The sequence below is a fragment of the Salvia miltiorrhiza genome, chromosome 8 (assembly GCF_028751815.1).
Source record: "Salvia miltiorrhiza cultivar Shanhuang (shh) chromosome 8, IMPLAD_Smil_shh, whole genome shotgun sequence".
Classification (NCBI taxonomy): domain Eukaryota; kingdom Viridiplantae; phylum Streptophyta; class Magnoliopsida; order Lamiales; family Lamiaceae; genus Salvia; species Salvia miltiorrhiza.
In genome coordinates this window covers 48906496-48925828 of record NC_080394.1, presented here as the reverse complement: position 1 = coordinate 48925828, position 19333 = coordinate 48906496, and the positions used below count along the sequence as shown (strand labels likewise).

General features: G+C 35.9%; 2 protein-coding genes across 2 annotated transcripts; one reads left to right on the top strand and one right to left on the bottom strand.

Moving 5' to 3' along the window:
* Positions 1-233: 233 nt before the first annotated feature.
* LOC130996924 (long chain acyl-CoA synthetase 6, peroxisomal-like) lies at positions 234-9628 on the top strand. The gene is made up of 23 exons (XM_057922200.1): positions 234-714; positions 2356-2416; positions 2534-2611; positions 2781-2852; positions 2976-3057; positions 3364-3469; positions 3549-3625; positions 3935-3979; positions 4085-4171; positions 5135-5224; positions 5332-5411; positions 5480-5573; positions 6255-6343; positions 6439-6527; positions 6745-6874; positions 6967-7085; positions 7287-7410; positions 7492-7578; positions 7686-7789; positions 7873-7958; positions 8649-8735; positions 8851-8937; positions 9208-9628. Exons 1-23 carry the CDS (start codon positions 600-602, stop codon positions 9310-9312), a joined length of 2094 nt encoding a protein of 697 aa, XP_057778183.1. The 5' UTR covers positions 234-599; the 3' UTR covers positions 9313-9628.
* A 196-nt stretch (positions 9629-9824) lies between these two features.
* LOC130996923 (aminopeptidase P2) lies at positions 9825-17725 on the bottom strand. The gene is made up of 13 exons (XM_057922199.1): positions 17062-17725; positions 16543-16668; positions 16325-16444; positions 15069-15344; positions 14035-14207; positions 13218-13472; positions 12225-12376; positions 11311-11501; positions 10878-10986; positions 10611-10765; positions 10446-10538; positions 10179-10259; positions 9825-10097 (listed from the first exon to the last, which is right to left on the bottom strand). The coding sequence occupies exons 1-13, from the start codon at positions 17386-17388 to the stop codon at positions 10026-10028; spliced, it is 2130 nt and encodes a 709-aa protein (XP_057778182.1). The 5' UTR covers positions 17389-17725; the 3' UTR covers positions 9825-10025.
* Positions 17726-19333: the final 1608 nt, after the last annotated feature.

The following is a 19333-nucleotide window of genomic DNA, read 5'->3' as shown; positions in this document are numbered from 1 at the left end:
ATTCAAAATTAAATGATGAAAATTATTAAAATAATTTCCAAGCAATTAAATGTATTTATTACTCCTTCTTATGTCCCTTTAACTGTTTTATAAAAGTTAGTTATGTATTAGATGAGTGAAAAATGAGTTCCTAAGGAAGATGTTTGAGGGAACGAGACAAAACCCAGCTATGATTCTATTTGTAATGGCGCGGATAAGAACAGTAAAAGGAATTTGTATGAAAAAAATGTGTCAAACATGGGAGTTTGAATATTTATTTTGGAAAAAATTTGGTTTCTTCTCAAGAAATAACGACCCTTATCCTACACCCTACCTGCAATTTATCTTCCAACTTGGCACCACCTCTTTGAATAGCGTGCCCACGTTACCAAATTCAATACTCCTATTTTATACTCTTCCGTATTCATATCATCATATATCTATATATTACATCACTTTTGATTCAATTCTACCGCTTCCCACATCTTCTTTTGTCGTTGCTTATTGCATACGTTCGCAATCCACAGATACGTGCCACTTCGGAAGAAAATACGAGTTTTTTTCCCCCACTCCACTTCTTGAAATAAGCAATATTTTAGTTTGGATTACTGAATAATCTAATGGAGTCCATAGCTGAACGGCGGCTGAGATTGATTCAGACCCATCTGATTCCCGACGCCGATCATTCGTCGTTTTCGATTTCCGCCAACCCCACCGCCGGTGAATTCTTCCAAGGTACTTTTTTTTTCAATGCTGTTTTCTGTGGATCGTTTGAGATTTATGAATATTTTAGGCTTTTTTTTTTGAAGTGTTGCTTTTCCCTTTCATGAATGGGCCATTCTTGTACTGTGGCAAAAGTTTCTTCTTGGAAAGTTATTGGTCGGATTCTGGGATTCAGCTTTACGCGATTCAGTTTTTGGAATCATTTTTTTTTTGTTTTTTTAATGTATGTTGTTGATTTGAACATTTTTATGGGTTTCTCTACTTTGTTGAAGACTGACTCACTTGAAATAACTGGTCTTTGTTACTGTATAAATTAACATCTTCGCCTCTTTTGGATAATTTGAGGATCCTATAAGAGTAAAGGGTAGTGATGGATGAAAGAGATGAACTGAGAGCGAATGACTTTTATGCTAGATTTGCTTTATTTTTAGATTCTTCATGCTAACCTTCTCTTATTAGAGCATTTTATATACCTTCATCTACACATTGGTTAGGAAATCCTGCATCAGAATGCCTCCAACTTGCTGACATCTTCTAATAAGAAGTGTCCTGTTTTCTATAGAGACATGCTGTGTACTTAGGCGATGACTGCCACCACTTGCACCATGTTTTTTTTTTTTTGATAAATTAACTATTAAACAAAGGAATTTAAAGACCATGCACGGTGGACTCGAACCCAAGACCTTTGACCTGCTGCACCATGTTTTTGATACGTTATAAGAGAGTCCTTTGTTTGTTCTTGTCAATGATGCTCTGAAATGGAAAAGATTGAAGAACGGATGTTGTGATGCCTACCCTGCATTTCTGCCTGTTCCTACATGTGTGTAGAGTGCACAAAATTGCGCGAATTTTTATTATAGGATTATAGGTTCTATATTCTGTTCTGGTTAAAAGCTTCCAAGGAGGCATTGGATTACGGAAGTTGGAATTTATTAAGATACTAAGTTGTCATTTCAACCCTTAGTCATGGCACATGATATATATAAAGGAGGTCTGATGCCCTACTTTTCTTACTAATTTGTTAGTGAATAGCTTATAGCTCCAACAAACAAAACAGTCCCGATGGGATTCATCTTCTCTTCTTCAACAGGGCTTAAACCAATTTAAAATTTCTAGATATAGATTGGCAACAATGCCAACAAATACTGGTGAGGTTTACACTTTCTAAATTACATGAAAGAATGTACTAAATGAGAAGTTTTCAATTCTTTTATCGCCTAAACAACGAGGTTCATACATAATACACAGCTGTCTACATTCATCTCTCTTTCTCTGCAAGTCATTAAGAAATATTTTGTAAGCTTCATTTTCCAAAATTTATTAAATACCCACACAAAAGGTTACTGGAAACCTTGTCAAAGAAGAATTATGCATTTTTGGCCTAGCAATGAGTTTATTACATCAAAACATGAAGTATGTGAATTGCAAAGGCAGGCTTATGTCCATGCTTTTTCTGGCATCAGGAAAATAGGGTTATATGATTAACAGAGCTTTCCCTTCGAGTTTGAAAATTGATGGTTTTTTGCTTGAAAGTTCATATGTTGTATTGCATCTATTGCTAGCTACCTTTTACCTTTTAAGGAGTTTAGTATTGTTTGCACTCTTCTATTCTCAGTTGAGTTCAAGACAATGACAGATTTTAATGTTGTACAGACCAGAAGTATAGTGTAGTTCTTCCTGAGAGACTGCAAACGGGGAAATGGAATGTGTACAGGTGGAAGGTTTACTCTTTCCTTGTGCATGGTTCATATATGTTATTTTTTGGTAGACTTGGGGGTTCCTTTCCCTGCCAATCTGTACCTGACATATATACATTGTTTCTTTCATACAGATCCGCCCGTTCTCCATTGAAGCTTGTTGATAGATTCCCTGATCATCCAGATATTGGCACATTGCATGATATTTTTGTGTGAGAATGTTTGCTCTTCACCCATGCACTACTTTCTATAGATGTCTACCCCTATATATTATCATTTTCGTTTTCGATGACTAAATAGTAAATACACATGTGCTCAGTTTCATGTCTCCAGACTCATCCTCTAAAATTTTACCTTTTCATTGATTGTTGGTGAATTCAGACACTCAGTTGAAAGTTTCCAAGACTACAAATATTTGGGTACACGTATACGGATAGATGGGACTGTTGGAGAGTAAGTTTATTGGAAAACTTTTGCTTTCTCTGATCACAAGGAAATATAATGGGCTATTGACTTTATTTTAGCAAAAAAAATTATGTTTATATATATATATATCCTTTTATTTACTACGTGCAGTTACAAATGGATGACATATGGAGAGGCAGGTACTGCTCGATCAGCAATCGGTTCAGGACTTCACCATCATGGATTACAACCAGTAAGCCAACTTTAGTCCTTTCTTTCCCCTTTCTATCAGTTCTCTCGTGAGGTATTAGTTAGTATCTGTATTCATTCAATCAGACAATTTGAATATCAAAATACTTCAAAGTAAGAGCGACATAGATATTTAGTGACTAGTCTTAGTTTACCAGAAGTAAGAACCTAAGGACCCTTCTCTTTATGTGTATTTAATTTTGTAACTTCCACCCAGTTCTTCTATGAAAAAAGTTAACCTGAATTTTAATTTCCTTTATACCTGAATTTTGCTATCCTTAAAAGACTGACGTAATTTTTTCTGGAGCAGGGAGCTTGTGTTGGACTTTATTTTATCAATAGGCCAGAATGGATGATTGTGGATCACGCCTGTTCAGCATTTTCGTACATATCAGTTCCTTTATATGACACCCTTGGTGTGTAGGTGTAAGTCAGTTAAGCCTTCTCTAGTGTAGTCAAGTCCATTGATTTTGTAATCTTCCTATGCATCTGCAGGTCCTGATGCTGTTAAGTATATCGTGAATCATGCTGATATACAGGCCATTTTCTGTGTGCCGAGTACCTTAAACACTGTGAGTCTTTTGTTAGCAGCTCTTTTCAGTTCTAGAACTTTTGGGTTGATTGGTTACTGGATTTCTATGATAAATCATTATGCATATCATTATTCCACCATTTTGTATTGAGGTGCCCATTTTGTATCTAGATCCACCAAATCATGTTACATATTGAATCATCCATACCATTTATGTAGCAATATGTAAGTTCACATTTTTCTTATGCTGCTGTAAGAGAACAAATAATATGCAACATGTATATTCGATGTAGTTATTTACAGGAGTCTCCTGATTTTAAATGTCTCTGACTCTGTCTAAAAATTGCAGCTACTGAGCTTCCTGTCTGAGATTCCTTCCGTACGTGTAATAGTGGTATGCCCATAATACATACTTTTAATGACTTGTATTCTTGTACAACATTATTCCATTATTGTAATGTTCTTTTGACGTGTAGTACTTGATTCATGAATGCCATAGGTAGTTGGAGGGGTAGATGAACATCTACCATCTCTACCCTCCGGTTCAGGAGTCAAGCTTGTGTCGTATACAAGGTTACTTAGTCAGGTATCTATAGTATCTTATGATTTTCTTTTTCTGGTGCTATGTGTAAATTTTTGGAGTAAGTACCGCTGATAGTGACCACATTTTTCATTTACTGAAACATACTATATATGTGCTCGTTTCACATTTTTTGATTGGATAAATAGTCACATTTTCTATTTATCGAGTTAAAGCTGGCTTCAATTAAAAAGAAGTCCCAGACTCCTGTTTCCTTGCCTTTTGAAATTCAGATCTACCATATGCAGTGCAGTGCTTCAGTTCACTTGATTCTGCGAGGAACCACAACAATCACATATATAGAGTTCTAGGAATTGGGTGTAATAAATTATTCTGGAGAAAATGTGGGTAGACAAATTGCTTTCATGCTAGGTAGGCTTGTGGAGTTGGTTCTGGGGGTCCTTGGGAGCTGGAAGAAATAGGGGTCAGGATCGTGGTGGTAGTGGTTTAGTCTGCATCTAGAATGATGGTGCTGGAAGTGTTTTGCAATAGAAATGATTATAAATAGGTAGTCGTGAGATTCAAACATGATGTCTTATTTATCTTGGCTTTTATGCCATGTTAAATGAAATGATTATGAAAGAAGAGTACCATTATAAAATTTTAAGTGGATGTCTCTAACATTTATATTTGTTCGAACTGTATTGTTCTGCCTTAGAATAGGTAGTTCATTTGTCACTGGGTAGCTACTGCTTTGTGCTCACTTCTTTTTCGAATGAGAAAGTCTGTTAAAGAACTTGGTAGATATCGCACAATACTTTAACGCATGAATAGAAAGCAATTTTAATCTTAGGCTCTAATTTCTTTCTGATGGCTTCTTTACATCCACCTAACTGTCATTGGTCCTAATACAGATTTGCGTGCCAACATGGCATTAACTTTTTTACTTGGTGAATTTTTCTATTTGCTGACAAATTATGGTCAGTGGGTAAAAGGTCAAATATAATATGCTAAAATTGTTATATTTAGGGTCGCAGTAACATGCATCCATTTTGCCCTCCCAGACCTGAAGATGTAGCCACTATATGCTATACGAGTGGTACCACTGGGACACCAAAGGTAGCTCTCTCGCTTTCCGTTTTCATATGCAGTAATAGTTTGAGACTTATTAAAACATTTTGTTGATTATAATATAGCTCTTCTTTTTACTTCTTTTCCTTCAATAGGGAGTTGTTCTATCACATGGAAACTTGATATCAAGTGTTGCTGGCATGACCCTTTCTGTCAAATTTTATTCCTCGGATATGTGAGTTCTCTCTTGGAATATGATGAGTTATTTTCACTCTATTATGTCTGACATTACATTTTAATCAGTTACATATCCTACCTTCCCTTGGCACACATCTATGAACGAGCTAATCAAATCATGTCAGCATATTACGGAGTTGCTGTCGGCTTCTACCAGGGGGTATGTGATTCTAAATGGAATATATTGCTTCAGTCCTATTGTGCTTATAAATCCAGTGTTTCTTTGTTGTTTACCCTTTCCATTTCATCTTATATATAAAAGACAAAAGACTTGTGTTAGAAAGATAAAATTTCTATCTTGCACTCCAAGAAACCCTGTCATTCCATCTGCACAGTTGGATATTCCTGGTATGCCTGTGAAGGGATTTGATTTATCTGAAATGAATGGGTGATATGAGTGGATAAGTAAAAGATTTGGATAATGATATTACCAGGATGTTATTGCATTGCTATCCATCTGAAATGAAAGTTTGTCTGCATTTTGGGTGTTTCTGAAGGCAAAGTATTCTTCTGCTTTTGTTTGTGATGATAATAACTTTGATATGCAAGCTCTGGAAGTCCTGTTGAGTGAAGTGGTTCAAAAAAATATTTATTATTTTTTGTGCATTTTTTCAGTTCATGGATCTTATATACACTATTTGGCAATGCTTACTGTGCACAAGTAAAGTAGGGATCTAAAACATTGGACCATGATATGATATCTGATGCTCTTAAGTAGCAGGAATTTAAACTTGTTCCACTACTTAATTAATTTTTCGTATGGTGAGCTGAGCTCATGCACTTGTATTATTGCTTTTGTTGTTCAGGAGCTTTACATGTGAAGTTGTTTCCTAATTTGCAGGATAACTTGAAATTGATGGATGACTTAGCTGCTCTAAGGCCCACTATATTTTCCAGCGTTCCTCGTCTATACAACAGAATATATGCTGGGTACATCTCTTCAGTATTCAGAAATGATTGTTTTGAACTCTTCTGGTCAAGCATCTAGGTGTTCTGGTTATCTTATTATTTTTTGTTTCTTGCAGAATAACCAATGCTGTTAAGTCTTCCGGGGTGCTGAAAGAGAGGTTATTTAATGCAGCTTATAATTCCAAGAGACAAGCTGTAATGAGTGGTATGCTTTGCCCGAGACTAAAGCTGGTTTCTATTGTTTTCTCTTTTTCCTTTCTCCTTTTTTTTCTTTAGTTACTTTGCAATCTACATCTTGCTTCTCAAGTTTCTTAATTACCTTTTGGTTGTGCAGAGTATGCCATTTGATTCCTTCATTCTTGTTTACAATCTGTATATAATTGCTTATTTATTTATATTTGGTTGTCATTTTTCTGTGTCAGGCCGAAAACCATCACCTATGTGGGATAGGCTTGTGTTCAATAAGATAAAGGACAAACTTGGAGGCCGTGTTCGTTACTTGACTTCGGGCGCTTCCCCGCTGTCTCCTGATGTGATGGAGTTCTTGAGGGTGTAAGTTAAATTTTATAGATACTCCAGTAGTCAGTATGGCTCAAGATAACTTCCAGTATCCACACTTCTGAAAACATGGCATCTATATGTAGGTGCTTTGGCTGCCAAGTGATTGAAGGTTATGGCATGACAGAAACTTCCTGTGTCATCAGCACTATGGATGAGGGTGACAACTTAACTGGTCATGTTGGTTCTCCCAACCCGGCATGTGGTAAGTCATTGAAAGAGATATGAGTATTTCGCATTATAATGCCTATTCATCCCATTATAATGCCAAGGATTTATTCATCCTTGGTAGGAAATATTTTGGAGAAGGGGAACAAGAAAGAGTACACTAACACTTACTTTTGTATTATGATTCGAGCTTGTTCTAGATTTGACACTTACGCATCAAACTTTTCCATGCCTGCAGAAATAAAGCTTGTTGATGTTCCTGAAATGAGTTATACCTCGGAAGATCAACCTCATCCTCGTGGGGAGATCTGTGTAAGAGGACATATCATTTTCCAAGGCTACTATAAAGATGAAGTTCAAACGTACTTACCTATCTGTCGGAATTTGAATTCTCCATATCGTGTTTGGATGTAAATGTTACTTGACCTTGACTGAAATTACAGGAGAGAAGTGATCGATGATGAAGGTTGGCTGCATACAGGAGACATTGGGTTATGGCTACCAGGTGGGCGCCTCAAGATTATTGATAGGTAAGTTATCATCTGTTAACCCCTCCAGAAAGAAAGAGAAGGGACATGTTCGTGAGATCTTGTTCAATACCACCTGGGGTTATATAGTTCTTGTTCACTGTCAACAGGAAAAAGAACATTTTCAAGCTGGCGCAGGGTGAATATATAGCACCTGAGAAAATTGAGAATGTGTATGCAAAGTGTAAATTTGTTGCACAGTGCTTTGTGTACGGTAAGAAAATTATATTGCTTACTAAGTAGTAAGTAAAGCTCTCACTTCCTTACTCTTTCAGCTGAGGAGCCTCGTTTTTGTAGGTGATAGCTTGAACTCCTATTTAGTTGCCGTGATCTGTGTGGATCCTGATGTGTTGAAGGATTGGGCAGCATCAGAAAATATCAAGGTAATTAAGACACTTCCTCGTTTATGTTCGTCAAGGAAACAGTGGAATTTAAGATTATGGGGATTGTGCTTTCATTCTTTTATATCTTGGGAAACTCATTAGAAAAACCTCTATCTGGGATATTTGTTCCACACAGTTGCATTATTTATATTCAAGTCAGCCTGCGTGGCCCGCTGAATGCAGGCAGAGTTCGTCTTAGATCTCTCCATCCTCTAGCAATTTGTAACTGTTTTACATCACTTCGAGTACTTCTTGTTTAATGAGAACCAAGTCACAAACAGCCTCTCCATGCGGTGGATACTGTGATGTTTTGGAAAAGAAGTTGGAATGGTTTCTGAACAGTGGCATGCTTTCTTGCATTCGAGTCAAATGTGAAGTTTCTTATTCAGGGTTATGCTTTTTGCTTCCATTCAATCTGTGATGTTCTGGGGAATTATGATGATGAGGAACTTGTTGACTCACATGTCATTATCCTCTTGCATTGGATTTGTTGCCTCTCTCATTTTTCTTCAATAAATCCTTTATGCACAGGAGCCATATTGCACAAACCTTGCCCCATTCTTTGGAGAAAAAATAACAACTAAAAAATTTCTGAATAAAATTATTTATATATGGAAGTTCTTTAGTCAAGTAGTGTTATCGTTCCCCCTCAGTAACTTCGGTGTCAATCCCTTTGTTGTTTCCATGCAGTATGAAGATTTAGAACAACTTTGTGCTGATCCAAGAGCAAAGGCTGCTGTACTTGCTGACATGGATGCTGTTGGAAGAGAAGCTCAGGTATTGTTGTCCTTTCAAAGCTATAGATGTTGATCGATCAAGGCGCTTTCAACATGTCTAAATCATTTTCAGACTTTACCTTTAGTCTATTAATTAATCCTCTTCTTGGCCACAGTTGAGGGGTTTCGAATTTGTGAAAGCCATAACCTTAGTGCTTGAGCCGTTCACCGTGGAGAATGGCTTGTTGACTCCAACATTTAAGGTAAATATGATGACAAGTTTGATAGTTGTTTGGAATTACTTATTTTTGTTAAATTCAAAGATATTTTGAAAACAACAATCAAATATATTATCATGAGTCATGAATGAGTTTGTCATCAAATTCTTCTTGCGTGTTGATATAAAAAACTCTCTTAACATATCAAGTACTACCACAACTTTGGCAATTATTTCATCCATAACCTCAAATGTCCTGAACCCTGCAAATTTTTTGTATTTTTTTTTTCATTTATTTGTTATTGTGGAATGTCAGGTAAAACGGCCTCAAGCAAAAACATATTTTGCGCAAGCAATAGCTCGCATGTATACAGAGCTTTCAACGTCTGATCCAGCCGGGGCTCCACAAAAGATGTTGTGACGGTCTCACACGATACATTCAGTGAATGGGTGACAAAACTCTCCATCTAATATCCAATAATTTGAAACTCAGCATCCAATCTTACCTTCTGTATAATCTCAATATATGCAAATTTTCTGTTGTTCATTCACTCGATTGTGTACGGCTTTAATCCATCAATTTAGTCGGTTTTAGTTTGTTGGTATGACTCTTGATTTGTGAATGTATTGTTATGATACTTGTTATGAGATTATATGTCTACACAAACTTGTATTGATACATTAGGAATTTGAATATTTGGAATTAATCAGATATGGAGCATCATAGCTTTATGATATTCTTTATATGTAAATGTGAGATGTTTGGGTATGAATAGTTGAATACCATTTCTCAGAAGGTGATATCAGTCACTTTAAATGGTGGGACAAATAATCTTCACAGAAAAATCACAGGGGTTATTTAACATTTTTAATTTAATTAATTAACTAAAAAATTAAGCAGAAAACTGAAAATAATATTAGAAAACCTGTGGGGACAGCAGATCTGATTGCTTATTTTCATTGATCAAAGTAATAGCAGATACAAATTGTACACGAAAGCAACAACACTTGTAACACAATACATGACATCATCTAGCAAGTCATGGCCTTTGACAGCAAACAGCCACTTTTAAGTTTTTATGTATACAAATATATGTATATATGCACACACTTTGACAACATGAATTATGTGTATCAAGGCTTCACAACTGGTCTAGTGTTATCCTTGAGCCACTGATATGCGGAACCTTCCAGCAATGGAGAAACCTGCAGATGACTTGAGCTATTAAAAAACACTTGATAATGCGACGACAAGTGGAAATATAGTGTAGTTAATTTTGTACTTGCCTTCTCCCAAACTTGCTTGTGGTAATCGTTGAGCCAATCTATCTCGGTGGTAGAGAGTAGTGACAAGTCACACAATTTGGTCTGTATGATGTGTAGGAAATTGAGATATTTAGGTTTGTTAAACAATGGCATGATCGAACATCGTGTTACATTGATGAAAAGAAATACTAATAGAGTAAGGCAATTAAAAAGCTCTTATAGGAAATGGCAGTAAAACAGGGAATTGTGATGCAAGGATAGGAATTCATACTAATTGCAAGTCAATACCTGAATAGGAACAAATGTGAGCTTTTCAAAACCCAAATAATCTACTCCTCCAAAGCGATTTGGCGTGTTCGCCTCTTTCACATAAAGAAGATTCTGAAGGAAGAGAATAGGAGAATAATTTACATGAACGAGATTTGCGGTTTTAACTAATGAGACTGAACTTACTTCAATCCTAATGCCAAATGCATGGTCTTCATAGTAACCAGGTTCATTGCTGACAACCATGCCCCTCAGCAATGGGGTCATATTTCCAAAGCGAAAGCTGATACTTTGAGGGCCTTCGTGAACATTCAGTGCAGCTCCTACACCATGACCGGTACCTAAAGTGTGCATGGAACATTACCATTAATAAAATAATAGATCATCTCACATCAAAACGGATGGTCAAATACAATGCAATAAGCATAAAAAAGGGAGTGAGTGAGAAAATACCATGACGGTAATCAAGACCAATCTTCCAGAGTGAAGATCTTGCAAAGGAATCTAACACAAAACCAGGGTAATTATCAGGAAAAATAGCCTGATCAAGAGCAATATGACCCTGGCAAAATCATGGAACATTGTTAGTTTGTTTTCTAACAACCTCAGTCTCTATATAGAAATATAATTAAGTAACACAGATGATAGAAAGCAGAGTGAAAACAAACTGTAAAAGACCACACAACCTATATCTAGCATGAACAGACATTGCAAACTTGGTACTTAAAAAATACTTTATCCAAGTGTCTTTAGGTGCATGGGTAACTAGGTTTGCTCCATCATGCCATCCATAGTATTTGATCTTTACATCAATGAGTAAATTATTCTACTTTCAGAGAATTGTAAAGGTAATTGAGTGAACAAAAAACACATGAAAGAGCATTACCTGAAGGACTCTGGTGAAACATTCTTTTTCCCATGAAGAAGGTTGGCCAAAATGTACTGTCCTAGTAATGTCAGTTGTGCCATCAATATATTGAGCTCCACTGTCCAGTAGGAAGAGTTTCTCAGGATCTACTATGCTACAATTGTTAGGCTCTGGTTTGTAATGTATGATTGCACCATTTGCACCAGAACCTGTAAAATAATCATGTTGGCGTAGTCAGTCCCATTCTCCCATTTAGGAAAAAAATCAGTTAGTATAACACACAAATGTGTAAAACGTGGGACATGTACAACTCTATAACCTGATTTTAGCAGACTGCACATCATATTGTTCAGACTAAAGGAATAAATTCATTTGTTCACTCACAACAAATTCATACTGGTCAGACCTTATTTGCCACAACCACTCTCTCTACATTTGATGGACGCGGACCTACTTGATTTACTCCGAAGTGTCAATATTTCAAAGAATCAACTGTCCCAATTCAAACTTCCGGAATATGAATTAGTTATTGGCCAATGGATAGGGTAAAGCCTAAAATAATGAGATAATTGTGCACACAGTCCAGGCCAATCTTTGATAAAACAAAAATTTCCACCAGAGTTTCAGAAATCCACCACTCCTGAATGCAATCATTATATATTCCAACTAACTTAAACATTTAGTTCACGAGAGACTCTATAGTGTCAGAATATCACTAGTCCATGGTGATATGCCACACAGTAAACTAATTTGAGTAACTGTCCACAGTTTCTTATTTAGTGAACTATCACTAACTGAGATTTCAGAGTTGGATAGAGATAGATTTGACTTATTATCTACGTGCTTAAAAACTCGAAAGAATTGACGAGGAAAGTATCTACCGTCATTCCATAGTGAAACAGAAGGACAAGGAAAGGAGTACAATTGTATACCACTTATAGTATCAAAACTTGTATCCAGAAAACCATCTTGCCTAGATCGGAATTCAAGAAGCTTCTCTGCGACATCTACTTCTGTCAAAGTGACACCATTACTGATTTCCTCCTCCAGCCATACCCAGAATTGGGCTAGAGCTGCTGCATCCCTGCAAAAGGTCCCTCACACTTAACATGACCCCAATTGCCATATTCTTAACAATGATAAATGAAAAAAAATGCCCCAAAATGCTTGTGAACAAAAGTGAGTTGAAAAGTATTTGGGAGACGAACGGAAACAGAAAAAAACCAACAGAAGAAGCATTTTCGGCAATGCTACTGTAATGGTTTTCCCCAACATAAAATGGAAATGTGTACTGGCAAAGTAAATTAATTAAACTGGCATGGATAGAACAGATCTTTCAAGCCAGACATAAATGTTATTAATAAGAGAAGTAAGCTGAAACCAGAAAATCAAGCTTGAAGATATATTCCAGTTAACACGTGCACTAGAATATGAAGGTTTAATTGTTTAGCAACACATGAACATGTGACAAAACTCTCCACTGCTTTCTAAATACTCACTCCTCCCTCTACAAAAGATGATTCACTTCTTTTTATGGTTTTGTTCCTTTTAGAAATTTCGTGATGGCTCATGGTCTGTTAGCCATCTTAAAGATTAATTTGCAAATAAGTATTCATTGATTATCAAACACCAGAATTAAAATAAAAATGGTAAAGGTAACTGGGTAAGTAGGTGTTGTAAGCACCAAATATGGTTATGTTCCTTTTTATAATGGCTTGCAGGTGTATACACAGACTCTTCTAGTAGGATCCCTCCCTCCCCCGCAAGCAAGGATGCTAAATAATTGATATGACACCCATCGCGTCAGAATTCACTTTTACAACATGGGGTTGAAGCTTAAAAAAGCATGCATGATTGGAAGTGTCTTATTTCAGAGGTGGAGTGCAAATAGTAATCAAAAAGAGCAAATTCGCATGTCCAGTTACCTCAGATGAGAGTTACGCATTCCTTCTAATTCGGCTTCATTTTTTATGGCTTTAGCAAAAGAAATAGGTGAGCTCTTATACACTGCAGTAGGTCCACGTGACTTGTTGACTGGGCCATTTGCTGCTGTCCTTTTATTTTTATCAACATTTCCAGAAGTGCCAGAGTACTTATCACAGGCAGATTTGAAAGCATTCACAATTGCAATACTAACAGATGATGTATCCAACCAAAGGCTTGCCCCTTTTGCAGCCAAACTGCAAAAGGAAATTATGGTCAAGTAAAACCATCTGCTCTACAAGAGACTAAATGAATTTGCATATCTGCTCTAGAAGAGACAAAATGAATCTGCAAATCACATTCAAATTTCTGTACAAGAAGGTGCTTCCAATTTAATTTCAAACAGCAAATTTGCAACAAGTTAATAATTACAAACTGCTGCAGAAAACACATGCAATGTCAGATAGGTCAGTATGCTGGACAATTAAGTAGCAGTAAATCAGAAGAGATAGAAACACAAATGAGAATATCCATTGACCATGAGAAGTGGCTCAAATCGATATAAATCCCTGGGATATCATTAGAAAGTTCAGGTTTTTCTAGAGGGCAGTAAACAACTGATAGCAAGTAGCAACATTAACTACTAATCAATAGAATCTTTTGCAGAATATCTTAGGTCAAATAATTTTCTGCTTTGATAACATTCATCTTTGTGGTTAACATATTCCTTTGTAAAGTTTATGATCCAGTAAACCATATGGTAGTAGAGTCATAAGTGGAAAATGAAACTCAAACAAACAAGTGGAAAAGGGGCTGCACCTTTCAACTTCAGAAAGAATGGACTCGTATGGTCTCAACTCAATCCCAGCATTCTTCAAATAATGCATTACATCAGGGTTGATTTTGGCATCATTTATAAACAATTTTGCTCCATCAATCTCCACGATTAAATAGGCATACATGACTGGCGAATGTGGTATATCGCTACCTCTCTGTCAAAAAGAATTCACATGTTAACAGTGAAGATGAGATAATAGCGAAACTCAAATAAAGTTTCAAACTTATTTGTGGTTTCTTCATGCCCAAACCACAATGCAGGTCCATACCACACCAAGCAGTGAATGAAGAATAAGATCCAAATGTAATCTTTTTACGTCGTCCCTAGTAAGCACACAATATCTGATTGGTGTACCAACTTAAAAAGTTCAAATGAAAGATGATCCTTCATGGTCGTGGGACCAAAGAGCTAAGAAAAAAGAAACTTGAGCACTAAGAACGCAGCCGAAGTACAAAACATAAGATTCAGATGCAGCCATTGCAAGTTAGATGATGTTGCTGCCATTCAATAATTTCCTCAAAAGAAACAGATTCAATAGTTGATATTATGCCCTAGAGGTAGAACAACTAATTGAGAGGGGATCTAACAATACCAAAACCTTTCTATAGATTTAGCCACATAAGAAATGGAACTAGTACGGATTATAATCTGAATACCAAAGCCAAACATTAGATTAAAAAAAACCTTACCTATTACTGAAAAATATCTGGATTTACAAGTATTGATGCCACAATAATCTCTAGGCACACCACACCTTGTGATTTATTTCAGGCAAAGCACATGCCTTAACAGCAGGAAATCCTCCTTTTTGAGGCTATTTTATCAATTTTTTGGTTTAAAGATGCCCACCCACAAGAAAGGACCATGCACCTGCTAAAACATTTGGGGAATTTCTTTTTTCTATAATTTTTTTTATGAGTTGGGACAGCAAAGCAGGTACTCATGTTGTACTTCAGGTTAAGTAACAATACTGGATTTCCTAAAGGACAGAAAATTATGTAGCTCGAAAAGTTACCAAGTTCAACAGCCACGCAATCTCATCCAGCATTGAGATAACAATTGCAGATGAATCAGCACTACTTAGTTCAGATCTCAATGAAGACAGCTTGGATGACACATCTACACCAGCATACTTCAGGTCATGAACTCTGACAAGTCTATTTGGAGGCTGTGGTCTGGATTCTTTCCATATCTCATCCACAAGATTAACATCATACACGTACACCAACTCATGATTCTTCTGAGATATGGCCTCTTTCAGTTCATCTGCAGAATCGGAAGAAAACAGGAACTGAACCCTTCACAAAAACCAAGGGAAGATGAAAAACTGGGATCAGATAGATATAACTAAAGAAAATATGAACTCTATAGATATCAAAATGAAGCAAAAATTAACTATATAGGGATAGATTAACAAGTACAAGGAAATTTGAACAACAATTTCTAGCAAGTGGAATTGTTATAAATTGTTTGAGAAAGCTTCTTTGCTAAGAATCAGTCCTTTTTTTTTTGAGAACATAAGAATCAGTCTTCACAACCTTGATTGAATAACAAAAAGCGGTTTAATAATAGCTACTATGATGATTGTTTACCATAATTATCCTACAGGAAAATAGAATACTCTCCATGTAATGTAACAGATCAATAGTCAACTGCAAGATGAAATTCAAGCATTTGATGCTAGATTTTGGAAGGAAACAGTAAGCGAAGACTAGGTACCAAGACTATCAGTCAGAAAAGTTCAAGCTGTGTCAGCTACAGAAGAAGTATAGATCTGGTCAAAAGGAAAACTTACAATCTCCCAATTTCAATATAATTCTGCCCAAAATCCACCTGAACTTGCCGATCTATACATTGTGAGTCAATAAAACATGCGGGCTTTCAAAAGAGGTTATAGGGCTTATTTATTTATGTCGGCAATTTCCTCCATATACACCAACATATATCTTAATTATGCAAATTATGCTTAAGCGACAGTTAGAGAACCTAAACTCAATCCAATCAATTTCCGAGTAGAGCCTCTCAGCACCAAAGCATATCAGGCTTGCTTATCCTACCAGAATGACCAAGATAAAACTAGAACACTTGACAGGGCCATCAACCCCCAATGTAAGGGTTTGATGGTGATAGGTAGATGTAATAGCAGGCTAAAATGGTACTATATTCTTATCACAACATTGAGTTTCAGAGATTACAAAATACAGTTACATACATTCAATTGATTGACATAATCGTGACAGAACACGGTATGAGAATTAAGATTTTACTCACAGGGTCAATCCCAACTCTGCTGCCAGGAGCCAGGACTCCATTAAGCCACTCACTTACTGTAGGTACTCCTAAATTGCCGGCCCTCATGAGAATCCAGCTGGACGGTAATTGCTGCTCGGCCTGTTAATGACGAGAGGAGGAAATCATTAAACTAAACAAATCCTAGCAACAGTTGGTCAAAGTGAAAGAGAGAGATGTGACTCATCCACTTGCCAGACCTGGAGGAAGTAGCGACCATCTGTCCAAAGAGCTGCTTTATTTTTTGTGACAACAGCAGTGCCAGCACTACCAGTAAAACCTGATATGTATGCTCTCCTTGTATAACACTCAGCAATAAATTCGCTCTGAAAATAAACACAACACTAATAAGATTTTGAAACTACTACCACAATGTTTTAATGAAAAGTTAAGATGCTTGATGAAAGAATAGATGTCTTAAGACATAAGACCAAATCTTAGCTTGGTTAAGATGTCCTGAGACAGATAGCGTATTCCAACACTGCTCTTTTACTTACCATTTATGGGGTAGAGTGCTTAAGGAGCTAGGCATAGTGCCAAGCTCATATAGAAATCTATACTTCCTGAACTTGGGATATTATATTATTTTAACGAAAATAAGGAAAAAAGTTCTAAAAATGAGGATTTCCTCATTTACTATATCTGTAAGTTTTGCTTATTTGAACATCGTGTAACCGATCCTAATTTAAATATAAAAAAATTAAAAAATTGCGGCAAACCTGATGAGCATCCTGAGATGGAACGATATAGGCATCAATGTTGATATCAGGTCTGATAAAAAGCTCGCGTATAGCGGCGAGCTTGTGGTCGGGCTCAGAGTTGTTAGGCTTCTTCCGCAGCTCCGAGGAAGGCCTGGCAGTTATGGAGGCGGAAACCTGGAGGATGTGAGCAGCGTGTGATTTGAAGGGGAATCTCGGGAGGTAATAATTGATATTGCGGCGAAATTGGGGGTATATGTTGAGGAGGCCGAAGCGGCTCCGGCCGTGAAGTTGAAAGGGGGAGCGAGCAAGCATTCTAGCGGTGGAGAAAGATAGGGCAGACTCCATGAAACTTGAATTCCTGCTCTGTAGAGAGAGAGAGAGGATAAGGTGTGATGTGTTGAGCTGCACTTCTCTTGTATGCTGGGAGACACGCAAGGGAAGAAGAAGACGCAAAACTGTGCTATTGCTTTGCGGGAGATGAGCCTAATTATTTGCACCAATTATCTTTTCTTTTTTTCTTTTTTTCTTTTTTTTAATTATCTACTAATGCAAATATGGAAGAAAAATCCATCTAGTTGTCAGCTGAAGTTGCAAACTTTGATTGAAATTTATAAAATTTTGGGTAGGGTTTCCCTTCTCATGCTTTGTTCTTTATGGGAAAATTGTTTGTTATGCAGAAAATTATTTAGTCTATGTACAATTATTTGAAGTAATTATTCTATCACATTTTGTTCCTAAGATAGTCATCGAGAATAGTATACATTATGCATGAACAATTAAAAAAAAAAAAGAGAAAGACGGGGCCGGTCCTGTATCTCACAGGGTCCTAAGCAAAAATTAAAAAATGAGCCCTTATAATTTTTTTTATATCGACGAAACAACAATAATATATTAACATAATTTTTTCAACCAATTATTCAAAAGAATTTTCAATCAAAAGAGAAGAAAAGATAAGTTATTAAGAATTCAACACTAACGGTATGATCTAAATAACGAAAAGAACTTTCAATCAAGTTCACTATTCTCTTTACGCTTCTCTCACAATATCACGCACCAGCCTAAAAACTTAAAATTGGAGGAAATTGAGAAAATAGCAGTTCTCTAAATCTGTTCTATTCAGACTTCACGCACACGCCTATTCCCAATTTATTTTTATGGAACACGTCTCACATTTGTTCCTAAAGGATTCAGGTTATTAGGATTTAAGTTAGTTATTGTTAAATTAATGGGCCTCTAAAGGTGGGCCCCAATTAATAGCTTTTTAATTCACTTTTTTTAAGAATGTATTTTCGGCTGTTGCATATATTTTTGGAATACTATTTGTTAAACAAAAATAATACTCCCTCCGTCCACGAAATAAACTCCTACTTGCCCTTAAATATTTGTCCACGAAATAAACTCCTACTCTGCTTTTTGGACAATTATACCCTCCCTTGCTTTTAAATTTACTATACCTTTTATCTATTAGGCCCACTTTATTCCACCATTACTTATGTAATTAGTCTCCCCTAAACTAATAATAATAATAATAATAATAATAATAAAAAAAAATTATTATTATTATTATTATTATTATTATTATTATTATTATTATTATTATTATTATTATTGTTATCCTTGTTATGTTATTGTTATTGTTGTTGTTGTTGTTGTTGTTATTATTATTATTATTATTATTATTGTTGTTGTTGTTGCTATTATTATTATTATTATTATTATTGTTGTTGTTGTTGTTGTTGTTGCTATTATTATTATTATTATTATTATTATTATTATTATTATTATTATTATTATTATTATTATTATTATTATTATTATTATTATTATTATTATTATTGTTATTATTCTTATTATTATTATTCTTATTGTTGTTCTTATTATTATTATTATTATTATTATTATTATTATTATTATTATTATTATTATTATTATTATTATTATTATTATTGTTGTTGTTGTTGTTGTTGTTGTTGTTGTTGTTGTTGTTGTTGTTGTTATTATTATTATTATTTTTATTATCAAATTAGATTAATCTATTAATTGGATTTAGTTAATTCTGATTTGAGCAAGATTTGCTGTCAACCCTAGCCGCCTCTTTTGATAGTTTCTTCACAGTCCAGTGGTTCTCTTTCCGGCGACAGGTCTGGGCTAAACCTGCCGCCGATGTCTTCCAACTTCCAGCCACCAAATTCACCATTGCCTAGTGTCGGGGGTCTTTCCTCGGCCAGATTAGGGATGAAGCCACCACAGATGGCGCCTCCTCTTGTCGCTGCTTTGCAGTCGCCGGCAG